The sequence below is a fragment of the Rattus norvegicus genome, chromosome 3 (genome assembly GCF_021556685.1).
Source record: "Rattus norvegicus strain SHRSP/BbbUtx chromosome 3, alternate assembly SHRSP_T2T, whole genome shotgun sequence".
Lineage (NCBI taxonomy): Eukaryota > Metazoa > Chordata > Mammalia > Rodentia > Muridae > Rattus > Rattus norvegicus.
The window spans coordinates 69,231,597-69,259,351 of NC_141536.1; the positions used below are offsets into that span (position 1 = coordinate 69,231,597).

Sequence of the window (27,755 nt, forward strand, 5' to 3'; positions counted from 1 at the left end):
CTGGGTTTTTTTTTTAATTATTATTTTTTTAATTTTTAAAGAAAGGACATATTTTCTGCAGTGTCCCAATATCTGTTGTTAAGACTGGACAAGTTAAGAGCAGAGGTTTGGGAGTTAGGCAATTTTTGGGCTGTGTGGCATGACCCTGGGCAAAGTCCTTTTAGGATTCTCCACTAATCTCCCTCTCTGGCCCAGAGATAACCACAAACTGGAAATCCCATTTCTTGGCAGTTAGCTCGCAGGTGCGCTTCTCTTTGAGGACAGCTCCCATAACTTTGAACCCATTTTAGTGGGGCAGCTAGTGAGTCTGTCAGACTGAGCCTGCCATGTTTGAAGTCACTGGGGTATAGGATGACAGCACCCTCCCCCTGTGCAGTAAGTCACTTGAGTAGCCTTTTCTGATACTTGGTTTTGGGGGTGATCTGGGCACTTCCTGATGCTGGCCTTCCCACCACCTCTCTGTGAAAAGAGAGCTGAGCCAGAAAGCTGGGCGTGGTGTCGGCTCCTAGTGCATAAGAAGCTCTCTCTCAAAGGAGAGTAGAGAACTGTGGTTCAGGCAAGGAAGACAGCCGCAGCTCATTTGCTCTGGGCTGGAGTGAGCAACACAGCTGGTTAGTCCAGCTATCTCATGCTGATCACAAGCTCCGATGGGCAATTATAAATGTCTTTGATTAATAAAAAATGGGGTGATGAATGAATAGTTAATCAATGCAGTCTGGCAGGAAGCCTCTCTCAGAACCTGGGCCGGGGGTTTCAGCAGGGGTGAGGTGGGGAACAATGAAAAGGGTCCTTAGAGGTGAAAGGCAAGGCAAGATAATTTCTGCTTAGCACTTCTGCCCAGATTCTAGCTCCATGATTTTACTGGAGGTTTTCTTGGCAGCTCTGGGGATAAACTTAGGGTCGGGAGAGAGCTGATGAGAAAGTGGGAAACTGTGTACCATGCCCACTCGAGTGGACAAGGTAAAGCGTTGGAAACAATGTGCGTGCATCCACGTTCAGTTGCCTTTGATCTCTATGACTGGACCACCGCCTGGAACTGTTTTAAAACTAGCTTGGTTAGGGCCATTCAGGCAGGATTACCTAAGGCTTAAAGTCAGTCAAAAGAGAGCAAAAAAACCCTGTTCGAATCCTAGACAGCTGTTCGGATAGGAAGAAAGAAGAGGGTTTTGTTTTTGTTTTTGTTTTTGTTGTTTTAAGAAGGAAGCAATGGAAACCGGGCGGTCCCCAAGCCCTTGCGGGAAGGGGCGAGAAGGAGGCGGCAAGCGGGAGGAGGCAGAGGACTGGGAGGGGCGATGAGAGCGGTGGGTGGGGGTGGGGTGGGGGTGGGGTGGGGGGCGGGAAACCCGGTCGAGGCGCGGGAACCTGCGAGCTTAGAACACGCGGGTAGGACTGGGTAGGACACCGGGCGGGGTCTAGCCGAGTTCTGCTGGGTCGGGCCGGGCAGATCCGGACCGAGCGGCTCTGGGCTGCCGGGTCATAGTGGAAGACGGTGGCTTGGTGGCGGTGGGACTACAGAGACAGCGATCTGGGAGAGAGTGGCCGCGGGCTGGAGCGCGACCTATGGCCTGGTGGAAGTTAGTGAATGTCGGTAGAGGGAGCGGGGGATGGAATTGTGGTCCTAGACAAGGCTCTTGTTGGGATATTTTTCATAGTGACCAAGTAGCTATGCGACCCTGGGGCAAGTTCCCAAAAAAACAAACCTTCAGAATTTCTTTGTTTCACTCTGTTGCACTGAAGAGTTCCAGCTATAGACCGAGCATTCGTGTGTGGTCAGGTGCAAGGTCCCCCAAGGCCTTCAAATGGCTCAGGGTGACTGTCTTTTGGTGGACTGTATTCAGACTTTCAAGTGGGGGGGTGCGGGGGCGGTTCTCTGGGGTTCCTACCTCTGCTTGTGATGTTCCCAAACACTAGGCAGGTATGGCATGTGCTGTCATTGAGGCCTGCCTTATCTTCTTAGCCATGGGTAGTTTCGCAGATGCTGTGAATGAAAGGATGTCTGAACAGTATTTTGGTCGGTGGTGGTGGGGTGGGTGTTGTTTTTGTTTTTCCATGTTTGGGAATGAACTGTGGATAATCTATGGCTAAGCCACATTCCCTGGTCATGTATGAAAGTTTTTACTTCCCAAAGCATCACGGCCTCTCCTGAGGACCCCTTTCCCCTCAGCTGTCTTTTTTCACAAGCTTCCTGTACCAGGCTGCTTCTGCCTTGTTTTCAACAGGATCCAGACAAACCGATCCACGGCATTTCTTGCTCAACCCAGAGACAGTTGGAACAAGAGGGCTCATTGAAGTCGAGTGCTTGCCAAAGGAAATTTCCTACACACCACTACCAGTAGTCTCTGAAGTTCAGGATAGGATTTGTGGACCCACTTCACCTCAGACCATGGCGAGCCAGCTGCCCCTTTACTTGGCCACCTTCTTGACTGGGCTGCTGGAATGCATCGGTTTTGCTGGTGTCCTCTTTGGCTGGACCTCACTGTTGTTTGTGTTCAAAGCAGAAAACTACTTTTTAAAGCCCTGTGAACAGGACTGCGTGCTCGGGGGCAATGCAACAGGCCTCCCTGGTAAGGACAAAGCTGCCTTTTTAAAGGAAGCTATGCCTGGTTCCTGGGAGTTGAGAAAGAAAAGGGAGGTCTCCCATCCTTACCCTGCCAGCCTTTCTATGGGGGAGGGACGGACTGTCTGCCCCCTTCCCCTCTGTGTGGAGGCTATCAAGGAAGGAAGTACCTACCAGCTTTTAAAGGACACCAATACATTCTAATACAAGTTGCTAGTTTTCTGGTCAGCAAAGTTGTTCAAGGTAGTGGGGAATCCAGTTTGGGAACTATCCTAAAGGTTGGGGTGATTCTGATTCAGCCTTACATAATCAGGGTTCCTAAGAACTTTTCTTTCCCAGACCTCAAAGCTCAGGATGAGAAGTTCTCCCTCATCTTCACCCTGGCATCCTTCATGAACAACTTTATGACCTTCCCCACTGGCTACATCTTTGACCGCTTCAAGACTGCTGTGGCCCGCCTGTTAGCCATGTAAGTCCAGAGCCCCCAGCCTGGGCAGAAGCTAGGGGAGTGTTTAGGCTGCAGTCTGGCTTGAAGGGAAACCCTGCCCTGGCAGTTGGGTCACAGTCTGTGGACCCTTGGGTAGCTCCACCCTCTTCCCTCATGCTGGGCTTCCCTTCCTTTCCACCTTCCCCTGTAGTTGGTAGTGTCTTATCCTGTTACATACTCAACTTCCTGAGAGGCCAGAGTTTCAAGATTGACAAAATGTACAGTCGGTACTGTCTGTTTTCCTTGTCCCTGGAATCCCCAGTCTCATTTCCGGCAGGGCCCCACATCTAGGTGACTGAAGCTCTGCCTTCATTCTCTCTTGCTTTCCATTTTCTGAGTAGTCCCACCCAATGGTAGAATTTCAGGTTTCTCTGATTACACTGGAGGCTCTTGCAACTTGGGTGTCTCTTGCATGAGTCAGAGACCTCCTGTTCTTTTCCAGGGTTCTGTTGCCTCCTGATTACGATAATGCCCGTGGCCAGGTTCACTGATAAGCAGGGGTCTGCTAAGGCTCGATACAGCCCATAGCGGGAGTATATATGTGGTGAGCTGACAGAAGGATAGGAAAGTAGACAGACGGTAAAGCAAGTCCCTTACATTTAAGCTTTGGGGAGAATAAGCTAGACATAAGCTTGGATGTTGATTTCCATTGTTCCTTCTTCTCCATGCCATGTCCTTTGAGTTTCTGCTTTCTAGTACCACTTTTGCTACATGAAAGCCAGGCAAGTGTCTACTTCTGTGTTGGTGACTATTCTGTTGCTGCGATAATATATATATATATATATATATATATATATATATATATATGTTATGTTCATATATATATATATATGAACAAGGCAACTTACAAAAGGAAACATTAAATCGAGCCTGTGCTTCCCGAGCCTATGATGGCGTAAGGCAGGTTTGGCCTTCAGGCTGCACATCTGGATCCACAAGCAGGAGCTGAGAGTACAGTAGTGATGACAACACAGCCCCAGTACACACCTCCTCAAACAAGGCCACGCCTCCGAGTCCTCCCCACCAACTGGAAAGCGGTTATAGGAATGTGTGAGCCTGTGGGTGGCATATTCATTCAAATCCCCACAACTTCGAAGCCACACCCCAAGCTGGGAACTCTACGACTTTTGAGTTTGGAATCTAGATCACTGTGATCTAGGCACGTCCAACCCTTCTCACATTGTGACACCAACCTGAACTCTCAACACACACACACACACACCTTGATAACTTTTCTTTTTACTGAGTTTATGATTCTCTTAGTTGAAATTCACAGCTATTCTTGGTTGGATGTCAACTAATGCTTTCCTTTTCCAGAAAAGGCTACCAAGGCCAGAGAAAGGCAGCACCTTGTCCAAAGTCCTACGTGGAGGAGAAATTAGAATTCAAGGTTTTCATTTGCAGATTAGGCATCTGGACGAGGTGGTCTTTCCTCAGGGATTGGCCTCAGGACAAGAGGGTCTGTGCAGTTCCTACTGTATTCCTGAGTCTTTTACACACCAATTGAGCTCTTTAGCCAAGATTTCCCAGTTTAGCCTTAGACTCTGGACTCTACTTACTTTCTTGTTACTGAGATAAAATACCAAAAGAAAAGCAACTTAAGGGAGGAAGCCTTCTCAAGGCTCCTGGTTCTGGTCCATCATAGTAGGACATCCCGGCAGCAGGAGCCTGAGGGAGCTGTTCACATTGCATCTGAAGTCACACAGAAGATGGGGTGGGGGTGGGGGTGGGGGAGGTGCTGAGCTCACGTTTTATACAGTCCAGGATCCTCTGCCATCTGAATAGTTCCACTCAAGTCCAGATGAGACTTCCCGTGTCAGTTAATGTAATCAACCCATTGCCCAGGTGATTCTAGTTTCTCATCAAGTTTACCACTAACATTTGCTATCACGCGTCCTAGTTGTGGGGTCAGGACTACCTCTCAGTCTTTCAGGATTTCTTGGATGCTGACCTCTCAGAAGTGGCTGTACCCATGGAGTTCCCTGGCTCACAGTGCTGTCAAATTCTAGCTAGTGTTGGATGTCTGCTGAGCCGACTCCTACTCGGTCCTCACGTTTCTTCTTTTAATTGGATGCTTCTGTATTTCAGATTTTTCTACACCTGCGCCACACTCATCATTGCGTTCACCTCTGCAGGTGAGGGCAGACAGCTGGGAGGGAGGGACAATTGGGGAGGGGATGGATGGGCCAGGTACAGAAGGCAAAGGGCCCATGATAGTTTCATAGAGCCACATTGTCTGTGAAAAATTTATCCTACGGAAGAAAGAACTGTATCTATATAGTATTAAAATGTTCTCCTGTGGTTCTTTTTGTAACATGCATGATAATTTTGAAAATAATCTCTCAGCAGAATCAAAACCAACAGCCCTGTTGCATGCAAAAATTTGCTTCCAGTGATTCCTATAAAAGTCTGGGCATTCCTGACTCGCCTGTTTTTCTTTCTTTTGTTATGTGGGGGTGAAAGCCCAGGGGAGATAAGATGAGAGGAGAGGAGATGTGGGTGAGCAGGGGCTAGTTTAATGACTTACCTAAGGCCATGAATAAATATGAGGGAAGCAGACCTAGAAGCAGGAGGTTAAATTGACCAAGAGGTGACTTGCAACATTCCTCCCCAGGGGAATATTGGGTGGCTTAATTTTAGGGGTTGAGAAATAAGAAAATAGATCTGTTGTGTAATAGCTGTATCAGAGCCAGCTGACTTCATGAAGGAGGTTCCACTTGTGTTCAGCGAACCCAGGGACTTGGTGTTTTGGTCCAAACAAATCTCATGAAGTCATGTTTTTAAGAGTTGAGCAATAAGCCTATTTATTTATTTATTTATTTATTTATTTATCTATTTACATTTGTGAATTTTGAGCAAGAATCCCATTACTTCTTTATATTACTATTTGCTTATGTATATGTGTTGATGTGTGCTCTCTCTCGAGTGTGCCTATAGACTGTGTGGCTTACTTACATCTATGGAGAAGCCAGAAGTCTACCTTAGTCCCCTCAGGTTTCTTGTGGCTTTGAGTCAGCATCTCTTGCTTTGTGTCTAGTTTACTCGCTTTGTGCTGGTTAGGCTAGACTTGCTGGTCACAGATCTTCACGCTTGCAGGGCAAATTCTTTACTGACTAAGCCAACACAACACCCAGCTCTCTTAGTCAATGTCATATTGGTGGGAAGAGACACGTGACCAAGGCGTCTCTTATAAAAGAAAGCGTTTGGGCTGGCTTACTGTTTTAGAGGGTTAGTCCATTATCAGCATGGTGGGAAGAGTGTTGGCACAGGGAGATATCGTACTGGAGAGATAACTGAAAGTTCTACAACTGGATCCACAGTCAGGAAAGGGTAGGGGGGAGGCCTTAGAAGCTTAGGCTTCTGAAATCTCAAAGCCCACTCCTAAGTGACACACTTCCAACACGGCCACACTACTCCAACAAGGCCATACCTCCTAGTCCCTGTCAAGTAGCACCACTCTCTAATGACCAAGCATTCAAATTTATGGGCCTATGAAGGCCATTCCGCTCCACATCACCACACCTGTTGAGCAAAAGTCCCTCTCCCTCCATAAAACAGGACTTGTTTTGGGAAAAGTATTGACGCTAGGAAGATTTTATTGCGAAGCTGATCTCCAATCTTTAGCTCATTAGGAGAGATGTACATTTGTAAATGACAGAGAGTGAATGGCAAATAGTGTGACTCATCTCTAAAATCATCTCCATAGCTTCTCTAGGCATCGAACAGTAGTTACTGAAGAGGAGATTAAGAGGTTGCCAAGATGTCTTAGTGGTAACTTGCCACCAGGTCTGATGGCCTGAGTTTGATTCCCAGAACCCACATGGTAGAAAAGACCCAACTCCCACAAGTTGTCCTTTGGCCTTCACACATATGCCTTTGCACCCAGACACACAGACACACATACATATACATACATAACACACACACACACACACCACATATCTACACATGCACACACACATATATATATACCACACATACACACACACATATATATAACGCACATGCACACATATACATACATACCACATACACATATATGTAACATACACACAAATAAAATGCAGGAACAATAGAGGATCTAGAACTGGCCTAATACACCAATAAGCATTGAATTACCTGGTACAAAATTGCTCCTTTTTAAGACTACTCTCAGTGATTTAGAGTCATTTGGAGATTATCCGGCACTTAGGAGGCCTGTTGCTTGCATGCAAGTTTTGCTTGCTTGTTTGGCCTTGTTTTGCTTAGAACCTGGAGCACGCTCACTCGTGCAGCATTTCCAATGACGTGCCACAAGGCAGTGCTCACAATCTCACAACCACAGGGAAGGGCCACAGGCATTTCTTTCTCAGTCGTTACAGTGCTCCGGTAAAGCAGGGTAGAGTTTCTCGTTTCTGTTCATCGGGTGAGGAGAGTGAGGCTGATTCAGAAGGTAGCTCATGCTCATGGCGATGCAGTGATTTTGAGGCTGGATTTGGGGACTGACTCCAGATTCCTCTTCTCCCATGGTGATGGAGCAGGCATTTGTGGGCTACTGCAGATCCACAACCACCTTTGGTAAGGAGAAGGGGGCCTCAGGACACATGAGAAGGCATCATTGGAGAGTCTCTTGACCTAAGGCCCTTCAAGGACACCAGCAGGCTGGTGAAGTGGGCTGCAAGTGCTACTGTCTTGGGGCTGATGGGAGCTGGAGCCTTCTGGAGGAGAGAGGACAGCTTCCGGGGCTTTGGGTTCCAATGCAGTCACCACTCATTCCTGTGATTTTTATGGTTCCAGACACTGCCATGTTGCTCTTCCTGGCCATGCCTATGCTTGCAGTGGGAGGAATCCTGTTCCTCATCACCAACCTACAGGTGTGAGCTCCCTTCCCTTATCCCAGGCAGCTGAGGGAGGGCCAGACATAAGGGGGCTTTCCAGAGGGGTTGACCAAGAGCAAAATAGAAGGAATTGGGGTGCAAGAGGGCACACGTGTGGGTGCAGAGGAGGGTAAAATTGTTTCATGAATAACTAAGTCAGCTAAGTTTGTCTTGTCTTCTCCAGATTGGGAATCTCTTTGGCAAACACCGTTCAACCATTATCACCTTCTACAATGGAGCATTTGACTCCTCCTCAGCAGTGTTCCTCATCATTAAAGTAGGAATGCCAGAAGCTGGAGCTGAGGGGATAACCCACTCTGTAAAGTGCCTACTGTGTGAACACAACCACCCGAGTTAGATTCCCAGAATCCGTGTGAAAAGGCTGAGTGTCCGGTGTGAGTTTGTAATCCCAGTGTGGAGTGCTGCAAACAGGCAAATCTCGAGGCCACTCTCTCCTGACGAATGATATTTAAGGCCATTCTCTGGCCTCCGTACGCTTTCACATACACAATACTAACTTAACATTTATTGAACACTTGAGCCCTTATTAATTCCAATCGCTTGGCCTGTGAACCCTGCATGACTTCTGCCAGTCCTGGAGGTGGGCACATTCCTCAGGTGGCACACCTGAGTGTTAGGGAGATCATGGTGCCTGTCAGAGGTTCTGCCCTGGTAACTGGCATTTGAACCTGCATTAGGCCTGTTTCTCTCTAGAGATGAGCTTGTGACCACTGAGCCCTCTCTTTACACTAAGCCTATACTCTGCTCAGTGGAGGAGGAAGATGACAGCATGACATACTTGGGTCAGGGATATACAGAAATGGGGAACTCTGTAAAATTAGCATTTGCTGACGTGTGTTTCCACCTTGGGGAAGTGGGTAGGAAAGGCTAGCGAGGGCCTTAGAGACTACACAGGGCCTTTCTATCTCTCCCAAGGGCTGGTTGAGAGTATTAGGAGAACAAACTGTTGGCAAGGATATTAGAAGCCCATTAACAACCACTCTGCTAATGGTTTTGTTTTTTTATTAAGTTAATTGTTATTATCATTTAAGACAAGGCCTCTTAAGCTGGCCCAAGACTCACCATGTAGTCCAGTGTGTTCTCAAACTTATGATCGTTCTTCCTTAGCCTTCCGAGTGCTGAGATTACAGATACGTGTCTTGGCGCCTAGCTTCAGTTAAGTTGTTTTTTGAGACAGCATCTGCCTGTGTAGGGCAGGCTGGTATCTTGTAGCCCAGGCTCGCCTCAAACTCTCAATCCCTTTGTCTTAGGCTCTCCAGTGCTGAGGTTAGAGGCAGAGGTCACCATACCTGGCTTGGTTAATGATTTTAGTGTTTAAGTCAGTGCTAACAGTTTTATCTGGTTAGTGCCTTGCCTAACCCACAGGATGATTTCTGGTTGGTCTAAGCTAACAATGGCAAACCCTGTCTCTACTACTGACAGGTAGAGGCAGGCATGTCATATCCTTGCAATGAGATAAAATAGGTGTATGGTGTAGAACTTTAGGGGATGTGTCAACCCTGAAGGAGGGTTTTCAAAAGCAGAGTAGAAGAGAACCTTTAGGTTGGGGGCTAGCTCAGTTGTTAGAATGCCTGTCTCACAAGCACAAAGCCTTGGGTTCAGGTCCCAGCACTGCACAAGCAAGCTTGGTAACACACCTTTAATCTCAGCACTGGGGAGATGGCGGCAGGAAGACCAGAAAGTCAGGATCATTTTATATTATACAGTGAGCTTGAAACCTACCTGACCTACCCAAGACCTAGTTGCAACACCAAAAGCATTCTTCCCTCCCTGTCTCTGTTCTTCCTCTTTGAAGATTGCAGTGGGAAGGAAGGTGTAATAGGTGACACTGTAGCAACCCCACTTTGATTGTGAGGCAACCAGCTGGAACCCAAGGACTGTCAACAGGAGCAACAGAATGGTTGTCCCTGAATTGTCCAACCTGGAATTCTCTCTGGGCTTTTGTTAGGCTACCCATGGGCTCATGAACCCTTAGTCCCATGAGCACCTCAGCAAGAACTTCTGAGTCTCTGAGGCTCTTCAGACCCTTTGCTGGTAGCCCAAGAGCCATTTTCCAGGTTCCCATCCCCTTACCTGGTAAAGCTTACCTGGATGCATCTCCTTCTTTTTGAAGGGGGAAGGAAGGGGCTGGAGCAGGAGTGGGATTCTTAGTTTATAGGACTTAGTTGCTTCCTGTGTGGTCATCTCGCCTCTCCAGACCTCACTGTCATCCTCTGTAAAAGGAAGAGGTTTGTCTCAACTTGTGGTTTCTAACCTGGAAGTTGAGGAATTTAGAGGTTTCTTTTGTTGTGTGAGTCGCCCTGGAGAACACAAGGGAGGATCCCTCTGTAGCTTCCCACAGATGTGTTTTGTAAGCTGACCTCTTGTCTGAAGAGTTGCCCAAAAGGACTTCTTGCTATTGGGAGGAAATAACATTAAGCAAAAAAGATTTGTGGAGGCCGCACAGGATTGTAAGGGCACGTGACAAGATGGCACCCTGCTGCTTGCTAGGCTCTGGGTGTAGGGACATGAGGATCTGGGAGGGCAGGCAGGAAGCTATGCTGAAACTTTCAGAAATGTGACTTTCAGCTTCTGCTCCTACGCTTTACACATGTGATAAAATACATATAGTCTAAAATTTACTGTCAAACTTTTACAAATTATCTATTGGTGTAGGGTGTGTGTGTGTGTGTGTGTGTGTGTGTGTGTGTGTGTGTGTGTTCGCACGCGCGCACACATGTGCATGTGCCACAGCTTGTCTGTGGAAGTCAGAAGACAGCTAACTCAAGGGAGTCCATCCACCATATGGGTTGTAGGTGTTGAACTTAGATCATCGGGCTTGGCAGCAAGCGACTTCACCCACTGAGCCATTTTGCCAGCCCATAACCATTTTTTAAGTGTATAGATTAGGTACATTTGTGATACTGAGCAACCAGCACCATCACCCATCTGGAGAAAATTCCACATTATAACATTGGAACCCTGTATCCATTGAACACACGTTCCTCATTTCTTCTGCCCATTTGCAGCCTCTGGCAATTGCCATGATACTTGTCTTGAGTTTGAGCATCCTAGGAGTCTCTTGTAAGTAGAAAAAGACAAAAGTTGTCTTTCGGGGGCTGGCTATCTTCATTTGATTCCGTGTTCTCAAGGTTCATCTGTAGCGTGTGTGTGCCATGATATTCTTCCTTTTGTAAAAGCCACGTGTCACTGGAGATACTGCATTTTGCTCATTCATTCATCTGCCCACAGACGCTTTGGTTTCTCTCCACACTTTTTTTTTTTAAAGTTTTATTTATTATATTCTGTAAGCTGTCTTCAGACACACTGAAAGAGGGCACCAGATCCCATCACAGATGGCTGTGAGCCACCATGTGGTTGCTGGGATTTGAACTCAGGACCTCTGGAAGAGCAGTCAGTGCTCTTAACCACTGAGCCGTCTCTGCAGCTCTGTCTGCACTTTTGACTGTGGTCTGAAATGCTCCTGTAAGGACCGTGTTATCCTGATGTATTGTTCTTTTCTCCACAGCTTCTTTATGAGCAGGGAATCAGCCTCAGGCACTCCTTCATCTTCCTGTCTGTCTGCAGTGCCTGGCATGTTGGGCGTACTTTCCTTCTGATGCCTCGGGGACATATCCCCTACCCACTGCCTCCCAACTATAGCTATGGGTAAGCATGATTGGCCAATGTCCCATCTGATCTGAGGTAGGAAAAGGAAAGACTAACCCTGCTATAGGAGAAGAGTGTATTGGTTAGCTAATGCTGCATAACGAGCATGCCAGGCATTTCTTATTTTCCTCCTTTTTTTTTTTTAAAGATTAGCTTATTTTGTTTTTGTGCATGAGTGTTTTGCCTGGGAAAATGCCCATGTATACCGTTGGTGTCCATGGAGGTCAGAGAAGGGTGACAGGTCTCCTAGAGCTAGAGTTACAGATAGGTGTAAGCCACTATGGATACTGGGAACCAAGCCTGGCTCCTCTGAAAGAGCAGAGAGTCCTCTTAACGGCTGAGCCGTCTCTCCAGCTCCTAAGAACTTATTTCTTACATCTGAGCCAGACTTGGATGATCTTATCACTTCTGCCTCCGATCATCTGATGTGTTAGCAGGGAGCTGGCTGCTCTGCCAGGCCCTCACTTACATTGGGTTTGGAATAGCAGGGATGTCTATGGCACAGGCTTGGGTATGAGCACATAGTGGTTCTGGGGTTCAGAGAGGGGGCAGAAACGCACGCGGTTCTTTGAGGCTTTGACTTGGAATGGATGTGTCACTTGTGTGCTACATCATCTTGGCTGAAGCAGTTCTCATGTCTAGCCTAGATGATGATGCGAAATGGGCAGAGTCCCATTGCCAAGGATTGGAGTCAGAGGAGGTGGGGTGCCATGGTCACACTGGCTGTCAGTTGTAGGGAGCCTAGGGGGCATCCTCATTTGCTGCTCCCTTGCTGTTTGTTGTACCCCATGTGCTCTTTGAGTTCATTCTCGCGGTCTCATTTCCCACTGGTAGCCATGCACTGACGGCCGAGTACTGATAGCCACGCCTTCATTTCTCATCTGTGAAGATGAGGCTCTGAGGGGTAAAGCTGGAGCCACACGGGAACGTCCAGAGCCAAGACTTGTAACAAAGACCTCTTCTCTTCTTCCATATTTCTAGGATACCCCAAACTTGTCTATCAGAATCAATCAGATCATTACAATAGAAAATAAAACGGAAACATGGAGACCTGGCTATTAGCCAATAGACATTCTGATTTAGTTGGCCTAGGTTGCCACTTGGCCGTCAAGGTTGTTCAAAAGTGATTCTGTGTGAAGCACACAGGATCCTCTGCTCTCGCTGTTTTCTGGTCGTGTTCTGGTCAAGCTCATAGTGTGGGACTGAGTGTCAGGGCTTCTGTTTCCACAGCTTGTGCTCCAGGTTCTGTACCAGGAAGGAAGAGAATGAGGCAGCTGAACATGAGACCAAGGAGTTGCAGTCAAGGGAATGTCAGTCACCAAAGGAAGGTGAGTTCCGCTTTACCCACGTCCCCTGCAGACACTGGCAGCCCCATGCCTTGGTGGCTTTTAACCCCAAGAAGTCATCCCAGAGGTTCAGAATGAGGCCAGGCCATGCAAGGAAAGAGCCCAGAAGCATTTCTTCAATCCCCTTACTTGAGAGGTGGCCCAGAAAGGGCAGGGTCTTTGTGTGTTTTCAGTGCCTCTTTTTTTTTTTTACCTTTTCCACCACATACACAGCTCTCCTCACACTGAAATCTATCTTCCATGGCCCTGATCTCTACACTGTGGTCTCAACCTCTCCTGGGATTCAAGGGCAGCAAGGTTGGCACCCGTGTCTCCATTTCTTTATGTCTCTTGGCTCTGACCTCTTCCCATCCGTACCATCTCCAATCACTTCCTCCTTTCTCTCCTCTGTCTGCTCTGGGTATTTGCTTATGAATATTATAAACCATTGTTAGCTACAGTAGAAAGTAAAAATAGGAGGAGGAGGGAGGGGTTGGAGGGAGACAGGTCATAGGGCAGAAGTAGCAGCTGGGCAGGAGAAAGCAGTTTCCAGAGCAGGGCAGTTAATAGAATTACATTGTATCTGAGAGATTTTTTTTTCTCTATATGAGCAGATTTTAGCTGTTCTTGGCACACACAAAAAAAATGGGCAACAAAGTGAGGTGATGGATATGTTAATTTGCTTTGCTATGGTAACCATTTTACTATCTATATGTACCCGATGACAGCATGTTGTGTGCTTTAAATACACACAATAAAATTTATTTGTTAAAAAAAAAAAGAATAGGGGCCAGGGTTGTAGCTCAGTCAGCAGAGCCCATGCTAGCATATGCAACGGCTTGGGTTCAATCCCAGCACTGTGTACATCGGCATGATGGAAAGGAGATTCCATGTCAACCTTAGCTACACAGTGAGCTCCAGGCCAGCCTGGGCTACATAAAACCCTGTCTCAAACAATAAAAAGAGTAAGAGGGCTGTGGAAGACTCACACAATCAAGAGGAAAGTGAACCAGGCTACAGAATGGTGGAACCAGGCTGTCTCTGAGCATTCCTGTATATTAAACTCTTAGCCAGTACCTAGTTAGGGAGAACGGTTAATTGGTCAACTGCATGAGGAACAGAATATTTAATTCATGGTCCCAATTGGACCAGAGAGAACAAGGGAGTCCTAAGGAAATGAGGGATTCTGGGACCAAAAGAAAGGTAGGGGACACAGAGTAGACTAGAACAGCTGTCCATCTTTTTTTTTTTTTCTGGAGCTGAGGACCGAACCCAGGGCCTTGCGCTTGCAAGGCAAGCGCTCTACCACTGAGCTAAATCCCCAACCCCATAGCTGTCCATCTTAACCTTCACTCTGTCCCAACATTCTCCTCGTTTTTCATTTCGCCATCTTGGCTGAGAACGATCAGAAAAGTACTACAGCAAGAAGTGTCATTGACGGGCTGGAGAGATGGCTCAGTGGTTAAGAGTACTGACTGCTCTTCCAGAGGTCCTGAGTTGAAATCCCACAACCCTCTGTAATGAGATCTGATGCCCTCTTCTGGTGTGTTTATAGAATCAATCAATCAATCAATCAATCTTAAAAAAAGAAGTACCCGAGCAGGCTGTGAGAGACAAGATCAGATTTCAAGATACCCAGGAACAGGAGGAGATCCATCGAAGGTGGAAGGACAAGATGACGAAGCATGGTGGAGGGGATGGGGGAGTTTTAGCTGGCTCATAGAAGACAAGAGTGGAGGACAGTGAGCTTAGGCCTGTGGCTGTCTTGTTAGGGGCCCTGGGCCCATCCAACCCTTCCTCTTTCCGTGTCGTTTATGCCTCGTCCCTCCCTTCCCTATCAGAGAACTCTGGACCAGAGCAGCAGCAGCAGCAGCAGCAGCAGCAGCAGCAGCAGCAGCAGCAGCAGCAGCAGCAGCAGCAGCAGCACTCCTTCCGACGCTGCGTGTTCTCTCGCCGATTCATCTTGCATGTGGTGTGGCTGTCCATCATACAGTTGTGGCATTACCTCTTCATTGGTACTCTCAACTCTCTCCTCACCAAGTTGGCTGGTGAGGATAGTGTGAAAGGTATGTGGGCTTCAGAGGAGTCTTTCGGGAAGTCTCAAGTAGGAACCTAAGGCCCTAAGAGACTCACGAATGCTGTGAGCAAAGCTATGGATTCCAGAGCCGTTTTTGAGGGTCTGGGGAGGAGGGCTAGAGAAGGCAAGGGTGGGAGAGTCTTCTCTTGTGAATAGCCTGGAAATTTCTTCTCACCCCACCCCTCTCTATTTTTTGTGCCTTCACAAGTCAGTGCCTACACAAATGCCTTTGCCATCACCCAATTTTTTGGCGTGCTGTGTGCCCCCTGGAACGGCTTACTCATGGACTGCCTTAAACAGAAGTATCAGAAGGAAGCCAAAAGGACAGGTAAGCCTGGGATCGGGGAGCCAGGAGGAGAGATCTTCATAGACTTCCACAGTCGCCCACTCTTTGCCTTTTCCCTTTCTCCCTGACTGGCCCATCTATCCATTCAAGCCTTGGTCATACATTTTGTGTCAGCCATGGTAGCAAACCCATGGGGATTTAACAGTGGAGGAGACAGGTCAGTCTTGTCTTCTTAAGCTGTACTAATCTAGACATAGTAACAGTCCATAAAGTACAGATGGCCTGCTACTGACGGAGTGCTGGAGTCCATGACCAGGCAGAGTCACACCCACACAGCCATTCTGTTTTCCTATTTTCGTTGTTGACAAATCACATGACATAGCCAATGCTTTATTAGATACTGGACTTCCTGTTGGGTGGCTTTGTCCAGCTGATGTGAAATGTTTTAGCTAGTGTACAGAGCCATAATACCCCTAAGTATGTTAAATGCATTTTCAACTTGCTGGTATTTTTGGCTTCCGATGGGGTTTTCTGGATATAGCTCGACTGTGAGTCACAGAGCCTCTGTGAGCATGCAGCTGAAGGGACAGCAGACTGTGGACACCAAGAAGGGCGTATATATTACCTCTTCTGGGTGAGGCAGGGTTGTTGTCAGGGAAGGCTTCTTCACGGAGTGAAAAGACAGAGAAGGGAGGGGAAGAGCCTGGTCGTGTCTGAAGACCACAATGGCATGACAGAGCTGACAAGAGATAGGTATTCAGGAATCTGGATCCTTTCTGTGAGTGATTCAAGCTAATCAAAGGGCAGAGTTTGAGAGAGTTGAGGAGAAAACAGGAGAGAGCATAAGAAGGCTTCAGGCTACTCCCTGTACCTTGGAGTTAGAACGTGCTCCTTGGGTGTGGTTGGCAGAGCAGAAGGATGCTGGGATATTTCACCCTATGTGAGCTGGGACATAAGGGAGAAAAGGAGGGAGCACTGGTTACTGTTTGCTTTGTCTCCGTCCTCCTCTCAGCTCTCTGCACCTGAACCCTGCTACAGGAGTTTTACACCAAGTTTAGGCTGTGCACTACATGTACGTGTAAATACCTCACCCTTCTCCTTAATAAAAACAGTCTCCGTTCAATCAATATCACCATGAAAATCCCCATTCATTCTTAATATTTTCCAATATGCAACTAACTGCCTTTCACATCTCCCCGGTTGACCTTAGTACATTGTTTCCTGACTGTTTTGTTCAGCATCTCCATACAGTTAATGTGTCCTTTATATCTTCGTTTTTATTATTTGTTTAAGACAGGGTCTCATCTAATTTAGGCTAGCCTTCACGTTACTACATATCCAAGACTGGCCTTGAGTTTACTTTGTAGTTTAGGATGGCCTTGAACTTCTGATTTTTCTGCTGTCACTTCCTAAGTGGTAAGGCTTACTACCATACTCAGCAAACAGACTTTTTCCTCCCTCCTCTTTTCTGGTACCGGGAATAGATACTTGGGTCTCATGCATGCTAAGCAAATTCTTTGCTACTGAGTTATATCCGCAGCCCCAATTCCCTTCCTTCACAGTTTATGTCAGTGAACCTCCTCTTGTTTATTTGTTGAAGAAAGTGGGATATTTTTCCTGTCAGATTTCCCACATTTGGATTTGGCATCTTTTGGGTATTTCATGAATGAGTTCTTTTGATTGGGCATTTCCTGTAAATAGGCAGATTCAAAGCTTGGAGGAACCCCCCCCCCTTTTTTTGGCAAGAGTAAGTAGAAATGGAGTAGCTGTGGCCTCTCTGGTTCCTTCACAGCCCCCTGCTATTCACAGCCTTCCCTGTTACGACACTGAGACGGATCAGTTGCTTTAGAACTTAGTCTGATCCATCCATTAGAAAGCTTCCCACCAGCCTCAGCAGCTAACGATTTTGCAACCACTGTGATCAATTTGAGACCCATGATTTGATTAGGGTGCTATTGTCATCTTTCCTCTGGCTTTTAGCAGCTACAATGCCTCCAGAAGACGCAGCTTTTCGCACTGTTTCTTTACCCTGAAGTAAACGCTTGCCTTCCTCCTCTGCTTAACCATTTCAGGGTGACACAGTAGCTGCACATCCCACCAGAGACAAGTGGCACTACTGTCTTTAGAGTCCAGCGGAGGTTCAATGGTCTTATTTTGTGTCTGAGTTTTTAAAACTTTATGGGTTTTTTTTAAAACAACCTTATTTTCAAGAATTTCATATGTGTATACCACGAGATAGGATCTTATATGATTTTTTTTTTTTTTGGAGGGAAGATTGCTTTGTTTGAAAAACATTTAAGTTGTACAGTGTATCTGACGTGGTCCCATTCTGTTCTGCCTTCCTCTTCAGTGCTGGAGATGGGGCTCTGGGCTTCTCATGTGTTCTGCAAATGCTCTTCCTCTTAACTGCAATCTGGCCCTAACTATTTGTGGGATTTTTATTTTTGGCCTGGCTCTCACTATGTATCCCTGGCTGGCCTAGAACTCACTATGACCAGGCTGGCTGTGTTCTGCTTCCTCAGTGCTGAGGTTAAAGGTATATAAGGCATATGCTACTATGTAGGTGGGTGTGTGCCTGCAAAGTTCAAAGGACAACGCATGGGGCTCAGTTTTTTCCTCCTACTGTGTGGACCCCAGCAATGGAAAACAGGTTGTCAGGCTGGTGACAGGCACCGTTTCCTGCTGAGCCATCTCACGGGCCTCGCCATTCTTCTTCAGGCTTCCATTGATCCATCTTTGGCCACCAGAAACTTTACCAGTCTTAAAATGTGGGACTCTCAGACACGACTCAGTTTTGGTCAGTGCCCTTGCCATCTAGTGCAAGAAAGGTTTGGGTCTGTTTAACTGGACATTTCCCTGCACCAAACTTGAAACTGGCCATTTCTCTAACCAGTCTTGGGTCTCTAGTGGAAAACAATATTTAGAGACTTCAGGTTTGTTGTTCTCTCTCTCTTTGTATGCTCATCCTTTTAAAATTAATTTTTAAAGTTCTCATGGCGGGTGGTGGGCTTCTTGGCATTTCTTACTTTCATATACACTGTATATGTATACAATGGCATTGTATGTGTTCAATATCTACCATTCTTATTCATCCCTCCCTCCTGCTGGTCCCCACACTCCCCCGAATAGTCTCCCTTCCTGCCTTTGTGTCATCCTGTCTCATAGGAGCTATTTCTGCACTCCCATGTCATCTTTCTTTTGCTTCAGTGACCCACATGCATACTCACACATGTACACAAGCTGCACACGTACACACGAGTCTTTCTGGACACAGTTCGGTCTCATTTCTTGTTTCTCTCTGTTCCTGACATTTTGAGATTGCTTCTTTGAATTCTGTTGAAAACACTCACAAGTTAAGCAGTTAACATTTCCTCAAAAGCAAAAGTGGGAAACGAGTTCCTCCTTTGCTTCTTGTTTTCCTTTATTTCCTCCTTTCTTTATTGTCTTACTTTAAAATATGGCAATCATCAATGTATAAACCAGTTCTGTATAAACAGTCATCATTATCACCATCATTCCCGATTCTAGGTTACAGGGGACAACAGTGGGTGTGGAGCCTGATGAGAGGCCACTGCATCTCTGAGTTAGGAAGCCATGTGGAACTGAGAAGATTGGACACATTTGATTGACATGTAGGAGGACAGTTATTAACACGGAGGAGTTGGTATTGAGATATGACCTGGTTCTGTTTCCCTAGTTCCTGCTCTCCCTTGGGTGTACTTACAGGCACCTCTCTTTCCTTCTGGACCAGGTTTGTCCTCTGAGGCTGTGGCTCTCTGCTCCATGGTGCCTTCGCTGGCCCTGACGTCTCTCCTGTCCCTGGGCTTTACTCTGTGTGCCTCCATTCCTGTCATAGAGCTCCAGTACGCCACCTTCATCCTGCAAGTGGTCAGCCGCTCCTTTCTGTACGGGTGCAATGCCGCCTTCCTCACACTGGCGTAAGTAAGCTTCAGGGAAAGGAAAGGAAAATGGGCTGGCAAATGAAGAAATTGTGGGGTGAGATGGGCCTGAAGGTGAGGGTACCTTTAGAAGGGCCATGGCTGGGTATGAGTCCAGGTGGGGAGGATGGAGCATTCCCACACCAGAGCCTCTGTCCAGGGGGATTGTCTGGGAAATTCTTATTTCCCTCCACTATCCACTTGTGTTCTCACTCTCCCAGAGTCATCTTTGTGTCCTTGGCACTGCATTCTTGCTTCTTTTGACAGCACCTGCAACAGTCTTTTCCTTAAGACCTTCCTAGACACAGCCTAGGCCTGGGTCCCTTCAGTTCTTACAGGGCCCAGTATAGTATCTTCTCTGTGTCTAGTGCGTAGAAGAACTGAGTAGAGTGGGAGAAGGAAGGGCTTGCACAGGTGGGTGAAGGGCAGGCCTATGACAGGAGAGCTGGCTGATAAATTTTCTTGAACACCAGATTCCCGCTTGGAGCGGGAGTAGTTGTGGGGGGACTGAAGGAGGGTATCTGTAAAACTCACTGAAACCTCTATCTTTCTCTCCTGAAGTTTTCCCTCAGAGCATTTTGGAAAGCTCTTTGGTCTGGTGATGGCCTTGTCGGCTATTGTGTCTCTGTTGCAGTTCCCCCTGTTCAAAGTCTCCCCGGAGAGCAAAGCTGTATATGTGAGTACCTCGCAGGGCCTATTCCTGGCCAAACATGTGTGTGGGCCCTTGACTATAAAGGTTACCCAGGCTGGACCTACTGCATGGGGCCCCAGCAGGGGGCGCCCTAAGATGTCTCAGGAGGCCTGGACGTGTTAGAGGCTTCTGCAGCACAAAAAGGAAATATTCAGGGTTTCACTTCTGAAATTAGCGTCCCAGACAGAAGCCTGGCTCAAGCTGGGGCTTTCTAAGGTCATAGAATTAACCTGGTATCACTTCCCAGAAAGCCTGGGCTTTTCATAGGTCTGGAGAAAAATAGTTTGTGAGAATGGACAAATGTATTACTCCAGAATAAGATGCAAAAATCCTCTCAGAATTTCAAGCAAAAGGGTTCCCTACTTTCAGTTAGTGCAGGCTAACCCTGACTTCTACCTGAGACTAGGGCATATACTACCTTTGTCTGAGGGCAGGAGCTTCATACTTTCATCCCTGGGGCCCATACTCAGTAGATGATAATGGGCCAGCCCTAGTAGGTAGTCAGGGCTCTCCAATTTTGGGGGTAAATTGAGGACCAAAGAGATTAAATGACTTTCAAACTCAGATACTCAGAGTCATGGTGAGTTAAAGCATAGAGGTCTCTGCATTCGGGAGTCAGTGTTCTGGTCCCTGATGAATCTGTTTGTCTCATTAAAAAGAGATCATCAGGATGGAGAGGTGGCTCAGAGGGTAGGGTGCTTGCTGCCAAATCAGGAAACTTCAGTTGGATCCCTAGGACCCATGGTGGAAGGAAAGACCCAGAGGTTACAAGTTGTTCTCTGACCTCCGCATATGTTCCATGACACTTGGAAACACACACACACACACACACACACACACACACACACACACACACACACACCACACACACACACACACACACACACACACACACACAAATGAAGTAATTTTTTAAAAGCTCAAAGTGAAAAGCAAGTATATAAGTCTGTCACTAGAAGGAACAAGGCTATGCTTAAGGCGTCAGGAGCCCTAACTTAACATCTAGATGTAATCTAACAGTTGCTTCCCCAGCTTCTCATAGGTGGTCACTGGTCCCACTAGGCCATTGCTTCCTCAGTCATGGAATGGAATGGGGCTGGCAGGTGGCTTATTAGTAGAGGGCTTGGTAAGCACACACGAGGCCGAGTTCAATTGTGAGCACTGACTAAGTCATGTAGGGTGGTATATGCCTAGAATTCCAGCACTTGGGAGACAGATTAGACTTTCGAGCTCAGCCTGAGCCTGCCTCAAGAAAGAAAGAAAATTATGAAAATAAACCAAAAGTCCTACAGTTACCTTAGTATCTAGGTGGAAAATAGACCAAGTGGGACTTTGTTGAAGGACCAAGTAGTTTCTTCTGTTGGTGATGGGTGCAGCTCAGAGTTGCTGGAGTGGCCCCTCTTTCCTGTTTCCTCAGGTGTCGATGGGGCTTGCCATTTTTCTGACATTGGTCCATCCCTTTCTGGTGTACCGTGAGTGCCGTGTTGAGAAGACAAAACCATCAGTGGACGCCTAGCCCAGAAGCCCTCACTCTCTAGCCTTGAAGATGCCTTTCTTGCTCTTTAGTCGACTTTGATGATGCAGTGTCCACAAAGACTGCCTACCTAGGAGAACTGTCATAGGCAGCCATAGTTTTCCTTAAACAACAGCAGCAGCAGCAGCAGCAGCAGCAGCAGCAGCAGCAGCAGCAGCAGCAGCAGCAGCAGCAACAACAACCACCACCACCACCAGAAACAAAAAACAAGGCATAAAAAGGTCATCCAGGACTTTTGATTACCAAGAAGAGAATTTCAGTGGCCAAGTAGCTAGCCTTCATACCAACCCATAGCAAAGCTCTATGTGAATTCTTAGTTTGGGAGCAGAAAGTTAATCCCTGCACGGGGCCACAGCAGAGCTCCCTGCAAGGGACAGGGAGATATGTCACAGAGTCATGCTATCCCAAAGGACTTAGGAAACAACTAACTGGCTAGCCACAAAGATTTTGGACACCTCTCCATACCCTACGTGTGAGCAGTATCTCCTCTTCAGGAAGAGGGATATTTATTGACTTAGGGCACTTTTTTATATATAATTAGCTTGGGGCTTGAGAGATGGTTTAACTCTTAAGAGCACTGGCTACTCTTCCAGAGGAACTGGGTATGATTTTTTAGCAGCACCCACATAGTGGCTCACAAACTGTAACTGCAGTCCCTCCATAGGCACTACATGCTTGTGCACAGACATATATGCAGACAAAACATCCTTACACATTGCATAAATGACTTCTTTAGGTAATAATTTTATACAATAATAAAGCCTCTATGTTTAAGGCAACTACTGCTTCTACCTCTTTGAATTTGTATGTGCATGTGCTTGCACAAGTGCATGTGTGTGCTCGCAGGGAGGTGTCACCTTTGGGGACTGGGTGCAGGACGGAGGTGGAGAGGAGTAGCATGGCAGCCTGACACAGAATTGGGGCACACAGGTGGGACAAGCTCCTGTCCTGTGGGACAAGTTCATCAGATATGAACTCTCCGAGCCCTTCCCTCTCTATACCCTTCAATCTCAGTCAATACCCTATTTGCCTGATTTGTGGGACTAGTTTTATTCAGATGGTCCATAGATAAATCTCAGTTCTGTCAGCAGCCCCTGATATCTCACCTGCAAGGGGTAGTTTCATTCCTGTCCCCAAAGGTGGGAGTCATGAGTGCCATTTCTTTTTTTTTTTTTCGGAGCTGGGGACTGAACCCAGGGCCTTGCGTTTGCTAGGCAAGCGCTCTACCGCTGAGCTAAATCCCCAACCCCGAGTGCCACTTCTTTATTGACTCAGGACCAGGTGTGAGAAGAGCAAGTAGAGAGATGGAGGTGGGCAAGATGGCAGAGTCCAGAACATTCCGGTTGTTTTAGTCTACCTAGCAAAAGGGGGAAAAGGTAACAGGAAGAGAGAGGGTCAGCTGATAGATTCATTAATCCATACAGTCATTCAGCAACTGTTCTCTGTGCCTTTACAAGGCATCAGGTGCTGCCTTGGGTGCTGGGGATGTAGGTAGGGATGAGTAAATACACAGCTTCTCTTTCTTCTGGTGGGGTGCTAAAAGAATTATTCCAAGGAGTCTAGGTACGTGGGTCTGAAGATAGATACCAGAGTTCAAAGGCATGGATTTGACCTTGTTACTCTTCTTAGAAGCATCTAGAGCAGTGTTCCCAACCTTTCTTAGGCTGTGACCCCTTAATACAGTTCATGTTGTGGTGACCCCCCCAACCTTAAAATTATTTTTGGTACTTTATGATTGTAATTATTCTAAGATTATGGATCATATTATAAATGTCTGATAAGCAGGATATCTGATATGTGTTCCTCAAAAGGGTTGAGACCCACAGGTCGAGAACTACTAATCTAAAGGCTCACAAGACAATTGCTAAGTTTCAGTCTGTCCTTCAAGGCTCCCTGCAGTGTGATCCCTCAATCTTGCCTCCTCCCCTTTCATTCTCAGGGGAGCACAGCCTATTCTGTGGACCAAGGGCCCTGGTCTCTGTCCATGTTTGCTGATTCCTCTGTGTAGGCAGTCAGTTTTCTCTGCTTGGGAACCTACTGTGTTGACATTGCTAGAAATTCTTCCTTAGGCTTTTCAGCAGCATAGAGTCCCAACACTTGGTCACACCTTCCTTGGTGACCAACACCAGACTGCTTGCCTCAGGCAACAAAACTGTGGGTGTGGGAGGCAGTGTCTGAGTTGCTCCTGTTGGAGTGCTTGCTGTGTACAGGCTGTCACTTAAAGGTTATAGAGATTCTTCCTCAGGTTACTGTTGCTGTGATGAAACACTATGATCAAAAGCAAGTTGAGGAGGAAAAGGAAGTTGAAGGGAGGTAGGACAGGAACTCAAATGGAGCAGGAACCTAGAGGCAGGAGTTGATGAAGAGGCTATGGAGGGATGCTGCTTACTGGCTTGCTCATCATGGTTTGCTCGGCCTCCTTATAGAACCAAAGACCACCAACCCAGGGGTGGCACCACCTCCAATAGGTTGGGCTCTCTTCCATCAATCACTAATGAAGAAAATGCCCTTCAGCTGGATCTTGTGGAAGCATTTGAAGTTCCCTTCCTTCAGTTGATTAGCCTGTGTCAAGTCAATGTAAAACTAGTCAGTACATAGATGGCCATTGGATGAATAGATTTTTTTCCCCCTTGTTCCAGCCTCATTGCCAATTGGAAGGAAACAAGAATACCAGGGAGGAAGGATTAGGGTGAAGTGTGATCCACTGGGAATCCCAGCTCTGCCATTTGTCTATATGACCTAAGATGACAACTTCACCCCTACATCTTATGTCCTTCATTATTATGGGAGAAAGAGACTTGTCTCCCTGGGTTGTTGCTAGAGATAGGAATTAGGTCAAATGCATGGCCCATAGAAGCTACTGTGACAAACACAGTTAACATTACAGTCAACATGATAAAGCTCCAAAGACATCTAAGGTCTATCAATGTGAAGTGAGCAAATAAAACATACTCACACCATGGAATATTACTTGGTAATAAAAACCAACAAAATAATAACTCATGCCATACATAATGTTGAGGAACTTAAAAGATTATGCTAAGTGAGAAAGCCAATGAGAGAGAACACCATTTACATATTAATTCCTGAATATGCACATATGCAGAATACCTACTAGTAGTTGTCTGTGGACATGGAATTAAAAAAATCATTGGAGTAAAGCTAGGAGTAGTGGTGCACACCTTTAATCTTAGCACTCAAGAGGCAAAGGCAGGTAGATTTCTGTGAGTTCGAAGCCAGCTGGTCTACCAAGTGAGTCCAGGAGAGCCAAGGCTGTTACACAGAAAAACCCTGTCTTGAAAAAACTAACTAACTAACTAACTAACTAACTAACTAACTAACTAACTAACTAACTGTGAGTCCAGGAGAGCCAAGGCTGTTACACAGAAAAACCCTGTCTTGAAAAAACTAACTAACTAACTAACTAACTAACTAACCAACCAACCAACCAACCAACCAAATAAATGTTAGAGCAGTCATGATCATGTGTTCCTTTAATTCTAGCCCCAAGAAGCAGACAGATCTATGTGAGTTTGATGACAGCTTGGTCTACATAATTCCCGAACAGCCAGGCTAAGCTACATAGAGAGACTCTGTCTCAAAACACAGAACACAAAACAACACCAGAAAAATACATCATACATAATAAAAATTGAGGGAGGTGATGGCTCTGAGTTTTATACTTGAAATGGATGTGCTATGGGGATAGTGAATATACACAACAGAGCTTTCATTTTCTTTTTTTTTTTTTTTGCTGTAATTTACATGAGGTTTATTGATAGGAACCAGTGCACTGGGGTCGAGACTCGTATCCCACACAGGGGCACAGGAGTTCAAAGACCAGTAGCTGGGAGAAGGGGTATTTAAAGGAAGAAGCCACAACCCAAGGGGGCAGGGATGGCATCATTGGAAAATCACAAGGAGAAGCTTCCTGTCTCTCAAGATTGCTTAACTTTATGGTATGGTCTGCTAGTTCCTAGGAGTACCTGCTTCTCAAGGTTGTTCTCTAAGATTTTAATCTAACTTTATGGTCTGCTAGTTCCTGGGAGAAGCTTTCTGTTATCTTTATTAGGTCGGGAATCGCATATTTAAGGGCCTTATCTTAAGTCCTTTTATCTAGTTTCTGGGAGAGCAGGCTCAGGAAATGTGACCTTTTACTTACAGGCAGAGAGCAGGGTCTGGAATTTGAGGTATTTAGGGCTTCTTAGGGGTGAGACAGCATTTCTAAACTTCTGACTTTTTGGGCTGCATTTTTTTTTTTTTTATTAACTTGAGTATTTCTTATATACATTTCAAGTGTTATTCCCTTTCCCGGTTTCCGGACAAACATCACCCTCCCCCCTCCCCTTCCTTATGGGTGTTCCCCTCCCAAACCTCCCCCCATTGCCACCCTCCCCGCATAGTCTAGTTCACTGGGGGTTCAGTCTTAGCAGGACCCAGGGCTTCCCCTTCCACTGGTGCTCTTACTAGGATATTCATTGCTACCTATGGGGACAGAGTCCAGGGTCAGTCCATGTATAGTCTTTAGGTAGTGGCTTAGTCCCTGGAAGCTCTGGTTGCTTGACATTGTTGTACTTTTGGGGTCTCGAGCACCTTCAAGCTCTTCCAGTTCTTTCTCTGATTCCTTCAACGGGGGACCTATTCTCAGTTCAGTGGTTTGCTGCTGGCATTCGCCTCTGTATTTGCTGTATTCTGGCTGTGTCTCTCAGGAGCGATCTACATCCGGCTCCTGTCAGTCTGCACTTCTTTGCTTCATCCATCTTGTCTAATTGGGTGGCTGTATATGTATGGGCCACCTGTGGGGCAGGCTCTGAATGGGTGTTCCTTCAGTCTCTGTTTTAATCTTTGCCTCTCCCTTCCCTGCCAAGGGTATTCTTTTTCCTCATTTAAAGAAGGAGTGAAGCATTCACATTTTGATCATCCGTCTTGAGTTTCCTTTGTTCTAGGGATCTAGGGTAATTCAAGCATTTGGGCTAATAGCCACTTATCAATGAGTGCATACCATGTATGTCTTTCTGTGAGTGGGTTAGCTCACTCAGGATGATATTTTCCAGTTCCAACCATTTGCCTACGAATTTCATAAACTCGTTGTTTTTGATAGCTGAGTAATATTCCATTGTGTAGATGTACCACATTTTCTGTATCCATTCCTCTGTTGAAGGGCATCTGGGTTCTTTCCAGTTTCTGGCTATTATAAATAAGGCTGCGATGAACATAGTGGAGCACGTGTCTCTTTTATATGTTGAGGCATCTTTTGGGTATATGCCCAAGAGAGGTATGGCTGGATCCTCAGGCAGTTCAATGTCCAATTTTCTGAGGAACCTCCAGACTGATTTCCAGAATGGTTTTACCAGTCTGCAATCCCACCAACAATGGAGGAGTGTTCCTCTTTCTCCACATCCTCGCCAGCATCTGCTGTCACCTGAGTTTTTGATCTTAGCCATTCTCACTGGTGTGAGGTGAAATCTCAGGGTTGTTTTGATTTGCATTTCCCTTATGACTAAAGATGTTGAACATTTCTTTAGGTGTTTCTCAGCCATTCGGCATTCCTCAGCTGTGAATTCTTTGTTTAGCTCTGAACCCCATTTTTTAATAGGGTTATTTGTTTCCCTGCGGTCTAACTTCTTGAGTTCTTTGTATATTTTGGATATAAGGCCTCTATCTGTTATAGGATTGGTAAAGATCTTTTCCCAATCTGTTGGTTGCCGTTTTGTCCTAACCACAGTGTCCTTTGCCTTACAGAAGCTTTGCAGTTTTATGAGATCCCATTTGTCGATTCTTGATCTTAGAGCATAAGCCATTGGTGTTTTGTTCAGGAAATTTTTTCCAGTGCCCATGTGTTCCAGATGCTTCCCTAGTTTTTCTTCTATTAGTTTGAGTGTGTCTGGTTTGATGTGGAGGTCCTTGATCCACTTGGACTTAAGCTTTGTACAGGGTGATAAGCATGGATCGATCTGCATTCTTCTACATGTTGACCTCCAGTTGAACCAGCACCATTTGCTGAAAATGCTATCTTTTTTCCATTGGATGGTTTTGGCTCCTTTGTCAAAAATCAAGTGACCATAGGTGTGTGGGTTCATTTCTGGGTCTTCAATTCTATTCCATTGGTCTATCTGTCTGTCTCTGTACCAATACCATGCAGTTTTTATCACTATTGCTCTGTAATACTGCTTGAGTTCAGGGATAGTGATTCCCCCTGAAGTCCTCTTATTGTTGAGGATAGCTTTAGCTATCCTGGGTTTTTTGTTATTCCAGATGAATTTGCAAATTGTTCTGTCTAACTCTTTGAAGAATTGGATTGGTATTTTGATGGGGATTGCATTGAATCTGTAGAT

General features: G+C 46.3%; 1 protein-coding gene across 32 annotated transcripts; it reads left to right on the top strand.

Annotated features, from left to right (window-relative positions):
* The first annotated feature begins 1,349 nt into the window (after positions 1-1,349).
* Slc43a3 (solute carrier family 43, member 3) lies at positions 1,350-22,199 on the top strand. Of its 32 annotated transcripts, none has more exons than XR_015682883.1 (14): positions 1,350-1,584; positions 2,220-2,564; positions 2,897-3,026; positions 5,133-5,179; positions 7,821-7,897; positions 8,085-8,293; positions 11,430-11,569; positions 12,800-12,897; positions 14,736-14,960; positions 15,180-15,299; positions 19,009-19,195; positions 19,757-19,871; positions 21,304-21,534; positions 21,575-22,199. XR_015682883.1 is itself a non-coding variant. In NM_001107743.1 (14 exon segments), coding segments are annotated over 12 exon segments (1,512 nt in total). In that variant the 5' UTR covers positions 1,404-1,574; positions 2,220-2,383; the 3' UTR covers positions 21,403-21,546; positions 21,574-21,624.
* The last annotated feature ends 5,556 nt before the right edge of the window (positions 22,200-27,755 follow it).